Source organism: Salmo salar, chromosome ssa02 (assembly GCF_905237065.1).
Source record: "Salmo salar chromosome ssa02, Ssal_v3.1, whole genome shotgun sequence".
Lineage (NCBI taxonomy): Eukaryota > Metazoa > Chordata > Actinopteri > Salmoniformes > Salmonidae > Salmo > Salmo salar.
The window spans coordinates 66,562,320-66,568,319 of record NC_059443.1 but is presented as its reverse complement, the minus strand read 5'-3'; the positions used below and the strand labels follow the sequence as shown (position 1 = coordinate 66,568,319).

General features: G+C 47.1%; 1 protein-coding gene across 10 annotated transcripts in view; it reads right to left on the bottom strand.

Moving 5' to 3' along the window:
- Positions 1-548: 548 nt before the first annotated feature.
- The window catches only part of LOC106594976 (voltage-dependent P/Q-type calcium channel subunit alpha-1A), a 269,165-nt gene continuing 263,713 nt past the window's right edge, over positions 549-6,000 (bottom strand). For all 10 annotated transcript variants that reach the window (XM_045708214.1, XM_045708234.1, XM_045708245.1 and 7 more), the window contains one exon: positions 549-4,545. In XM_045708214.1, the coding sequence (XP_045564170.1) occupies positions 3,733-4,545 (813 nt within the window). In that variant the 3' untranslated portion in view covers positions 549-3,732. The remainder of the gene's footprint in view (positions 4,546-6,000) is intronic.

Sequence of the window (6,000 nt, the reverse complement as noted above, 5' to 3'; positions counted from 1 at the left end):
ATACGGAGGGCAGGGTGGTATATGTAGGTCCCCCTCTCTCTGGACCTAGCTATACAGAGGGCAGGTGTGCTATATGTAGGCCCCCCCCTCTCTGGACCTACCTATACGGTGGGCAGGGGTGCTATATGTAGGCCCCACCCCCCTCTCTCTGGACCTACCTATACAGAGGGCAGGGGTAGTATATGTAGCCCCCCCCCCCTCTCTGGACCTACCTATACGGAGGGCAGGGGTGGTATACGTAGGCCCCCCCTCTCTCTGGACCTACCTATACAGAGGGCAGGGGTGGTATATGTAGGCCCCCCTCTCTCTGGACCTACCTATACAGAGGGCATGGGTGCTATATGTAGGCCCCCCCCCTCTCTCTGGACCTACCTATACAGAGGGCATGGGTGGTATATGGGATTGGACAGCTTGGGAGAACGATAGAGGGAGCAGGAGAGGACAAAACACTGCAGGAGGGTAAAACATAAAGGAAAGATGTGCTATGAAGGATAAGGATATTGTGAGTGATTGTGCAAAAGCAAAACGATGTGGGCATACCCTCTATCTATATACTTCTATCCATCTATATTAAAATGTTGTATATACACTATCTGACACTACACTATCTGACCCATAGAAATATAATCTGTAGATATGCCATCATTGACTTGAATTGGGAGGCCTGTTCTACACATTCTATTTCTATGCGCTCACTTACGTATTGTTATTTATTTATAATGGCACAACTACTCTGCACTATAATGGTAAAGGAGAAATGAATGTTGGATAGATCTGCATAGAGTTTGTAGTGGGATATTGTGTGGAGCTACAGTGACAAAGTGCAATTTGAATCTGTGTAGCTGATTTCAATGGAGAGTTTCTGAGCCCTAGCTTCGTAGCTAGAGTGTTTGAAGTAAATAAAAGTATGTTTTTCTCTCTATAATATATAAACTTTTATATCTCTATATAGTATCTATCATTTTACGAGTTTTACGAGTTATGAACTGCAATCATAGCAAAATAAATATGTTTTAATCCAAAACATCTGGATACAATCATGTTAGCTAACCTCTCTAAAGAATGCTCTAGAATGTACTAGAGCTTCTAGAGTCTAGACTACAGTTTCTAGAAAGTCTTAGAGATTCTAAAATGTTTCTAGAATGTTCTCCTCTGGCTTGGTAAAGCAAGCAGCTCAATGCTAAACATGTGATGGAGAATCAGAAAGACAGAGAGACTAGACAGCTAGTGGAGAGCTCTTGGGGATGTGAGGTGGAGCTCGTTCACACCATAGAGGTAGAAAGAGGGCTCTAGGTGGATATAACCCAGTATAAGTCATCTTTCTAACTCTATGGTTCACAGCCAGCTGTAAATCAGATACTGTGTGGAGGTCTGACGGTTGGTTGGTTGGCCGGTTCATTTGGCTATGACTGGGGCGCACTCAGTAGGACACAATGTTTTTGGAACGCTCAGATAGAAAAATGCTATTTAGAACAAACATGCATCTCTTACACGTAGAATGAAGAACCATGTCGGCTCTGTTAATGACATTTCTATCTGCAACGTTTGACAACATTTGGCTACTGAACGTGGCCCCGGTTCTCTGTCTACCACTGAGGGGGGACCTATCAGAGGTAAAGAGCTGCGTTACACAACGCTACACAGTTCTATCTGTGTTGCTCACAATCACAATCCGACCTCTAACCCCTCCCTGAAAAGTTTATGCGTGTTGCATGTATCGGACCCGGTTAAAGGCGTTTTGGAACAGTTTTTGAACAGTTTGGGAACAGTTTGAACAAAACCCAAGGAAAATAAACGATGAAAACTAGATGACACAGCAGATTGAAACTCCAAAAAACATGACAACAGACCTACGGCAAACAACTATCATCATTCATCGTTTAGCATTGACATTGATATCAGTATTTATAGGACTATCATCATTATTAACAATACAAATCAATTATTTAAAGAGGTTGAAGTTTTCTCTCTCCTCATAGCTCTCTCAATTCTTACTTATTCCTCAAAACAACTTAGGAATATCTTAGTACAACAGGAATATCTTAGTAAAATTTAGGAGTATCTCAGGAACATAAGAGTACTTTCAAGATAAGAAAATGGTAGCTTTAAAACCCTATTGGGCAGAAATCAAACTTAAAAAAGGTTGTCCATCGGATCCTTAGGGTGATATAGAACAAACATTTACTCAATAAACAAACGCATGATGATAGACAGAGTCAGAGAGAGAGAGAGAGAGAGTCAGAAAAAGAGAACTTCTTCAATCAAACCTAAAATGTAAATGTTCTATAAACCCAATATGCCCCCATATCCCCAACAGTAGATTTTCTCTCTAGGTATTTTTTTGTTGTTAAATTCCTTCATGCATCATAACGGATTAACAGAGGCTTGAGCGAATGCAACAGAAGAACCAAGCGCCAATGTCCAAGAAGAAGAACTAGAAGAAGAAGAAGTAATCGATAGAAGAAATACTGAAGAAATCGTCTTTTCCCTCCCTTCCCTTCTTTCTTTCCGCTCCTCCTCCCATCATTTTCCTTTCCTGTCCTTTCTTTTTCGGCAGGATGGAGGAGAGAGGAAGGGGGGAGAGAAGATAGTGGGGGCAAACAAACTACGCCCCCTAAGGGTCCATAACTCTGCCCCCAGCCCCTCCCCTGTAGCCCCACCCACCAGAACAGGAAGTGATGTCACACTAGGCCCCACCCACAGGAAGTGAGGTCACACCAGGTCCGTCGTCAGCATTTCGTGAGTCTGTAACAGTAAACAGGAGATGATAAAACTCATCAAATATCAGCCAGCTCTGTCATTGGCTGGTTTTTGCAGTAGAGGCGGAGCTTCCTGGTTCTAGTCCGGTCCCTTTAAGGAAAGTTTAAGTTAAAGTGGTTGTTCTCCCTTTTTTTCTCCTCTTTTTTTTCCAAAGTTTGTTTTCTGTTCTTTAGTCTTCAAGTTAGATTTTTCTGGAGGCATAGCTTGGCGTGTATAAGGATAGGGGGTCCTGGCATGGGTTTTCGTTGTTTTTCTTTTTTAAACGTGTCCGTCTAGGTTAGACCAAGAGCAGTGTTAGCTAAGCTAGCGTTTAGCTGTTAGCTCCTAACACTTATCAGGCTAGTAGAATAGAATGACAGAACAGCAAGAGCACCCAGGTTTAGCTTAACTTAACTAACCCACCTATCTCCTAAACAGTCTGGGAGAGGGGCTTTATTTACCATTCATTGGCCACTTGTAACTTAGTATACATGCTCCTCCCTTCCTTTCATTCTTTTGTTCTTTCTTCCCTCTCCACACCTCCGTCAGCACCTCTCCACACCTCCGTCAGCACCTCTCCACCATCCCTCGGTCCACTTCCCCCTGGGCACGCTGAGAACTCTGGGTATGGTAGTTGAGACAGAGGAGAAGAGGAGAGGTGCATAGTTCTGCCTTACAGCGGTCTCTCTTTGTCATGTCTGCTCTGAGTTTAGAGTCTCACACACCCACACACTGTGCCTCCTCTCCTCTAACCATCCCTCCATCCCTCATCATTCCATCCAAGCCTGAGTCTCAGGTGTGGAGGTAGAGAGATGGAGAGACTTCTCCTAAATTCTCCTCTCCTCCTTTCCTTTCCTCACCCCTTCTGCATCCCTTTACCCTTCATTCAAGTCTGCATAACGAAGAACAGAGGACTGGGAGACGGAGAGACTCCTCTCCTCCCTCCTTTTCCTCTCTTCCTCTCCTCCCTCGTTCTTCTGTTCCTTCGCTGTGCTAGCACCAGTCGTCCTCGTCCGTCTCGCTGTAGGGTTCGTGCAGGCCCTTCCGGGGGCCTCTGGGGCCTCCATGGGGGACCCGGTGATGAGGGGGGGACCGGTGGGGTGGTCCCCCTGAATGGGGGTGTTGATGTGGGGGCCCTCGCCGGTGCGGGGAGGGCGAAGACGAGCGGTAACCGTTTGGGACTCGTCGGGGGTGAGGGGGAGCAAGTGGAGGTGGTGGGCCCACGCCACCCCCGTGCCGGGCAGTCCTGGGGGAGCGTGGGTGCGGGTTGCCGTGCGGGTGGGGGTTGCCGTGCGGGTGGGGGTTGCCGTGGGGATGTGGGTTGCTGAGGCTCTGCTCGTAGGCGGGTGGCTCATGCTGGCGCTCGTACTCGCAGTCACGCTCATAGAATGGGCCGCCCTCGCTCTCCAGACTATCCCCGGGAGGGGGACCGCTCCAACGCCCGTGGCGGGGGGACCGGGGGGATCCATGGTGGGGTGGAGGTGAACGAGACCCCGACTGGTGTCGGGCCGATCTCGGAGACCCGTGCCTCGACCCTCCGTGCTCAAGCGGGGAAACGTGACGTGATGGCGGGCGGTGATACCCCCCTCCGTCGTGCTCCGGGGGGGAGAAGTGTCGGGGGGAGGGGGAGCGGAGTCGTCCAGGGGGACCTGCTCCGTAGGTGGGCTTGGGGTGTCGTATGGCTGGGGAGTAGGTGACGTGGGGGCGTGGCACGGCGGGGGTCTGGGGCAGCTGGCGGCGCCCGCGGCGGGGGGTGGAGGTACCGGACGTGGAGGGGACGGGGCTGCCACTCACCGAGCTACTGCCCTACAGCAAATATGGCGACAAGGCAAATCAAAAAGCACCACAAAATTAACCAACCACAGCCAACCACAAAGGAACCACGACCACACCGACCAGAGAGAAAGAGAGATTAGAGAGAGAGAGGTGACAAACAGACACAGAGCGAGATCGACAGAGATAAAGAGAGAGGAGGAGGGGGATAGATATAGGTAGATAGATAGACAGAGATAAAGAGAGAGGAGGAGGGGGATAGATATAGGTAGATAGATAGACAGAGATAAAGAGAGAGGAGGAGGGGGATAGATATAGGTAGATAGATAGACAGAGATAAAGAGAGAGGAGGAGGGGGATAGATATAGGTAGATAGATAGACAGAGATAAAGAGAGAGGAGGAGGGTGATAGATATAGGTAGATAGATAGATCGAGATAAAGAGAGAGGAGTAGGGGGGATAGATATAGGTAGATAGATAGACAGAGATAAAGAGAGAGGAGGGGATAAATGTAGGTAGATAGATAGACAGAGATAAAGAGAGAGGAGGAGGGGATAAATATAGGTAGATAGATAGACAGAGATAAAGAGAGAGGAGGAGGGGGATAGATATAGGTAGATAGATAGACAGAGATAAAGAGAGAGGAGGAGGGGGATAGATATAGGTAGATAGATAGACAGAGATAAAGAGAGAGGAGGAGGGTGATAGATATAGGTAGATAGATAGATCGAGATAAAGAGAGAGGAGGAGGGGATAAATATAGGTAGATAGATAGACAGAGATAAAGAGAGAGGAGGGGATAAATGTAGGTAGATAGATAGACAGAGATAAAGAGAGAGGAGGAGGGGATAAATATAGGTAGATAGATAGACAGAGATAAAGAGAGAGGAGTAGGGGGATAGATATAGGTTGATAGACAGAGATAAAGAGAGAGGAGGAGGGGGATAGATATAGGTAGATAGATAGACAGAGATAAAGAGAGAGGAGGAGGGGGATAGATATAGGTAGATAAATAGACAGAGATAAAGAGAGAGGAGGAGGGGATGGATATAGGTAGATAGATAGACAGAGATAAAGAGAGAGGAGGAGGGGGATAGATATAGGTAGATAGATAGACAGAGATAAAGAGAGAGGAGGAGGGGATAAATATAGGTAGATAGATAGACAGAGATAAAGAGAGAGGAGGAGGGGGATAGATATAGGGAGATAGATAGACAGAGATAAAGAGAGAGGAGGAGGGGATAGATATAGGTAGATAGATAGACAGAGATAAAGAGAGAGGAGGAGGGGATAGATATAGGTAGATAGATAGACAGAGATAAAGCGAGAGGAGGAGGGGATAAATATAGGTAGATAGATGACAGAGATAAAGAGAGAGGAGTAGGGGGATAGATATAGGTAGATAGATAGACAGAGATAAAGAGAGAGGAGGAGGGGGATAGATATAGGTAGATAGATAGACAGAGATAAAGAGAGAGGAGCAGGGGG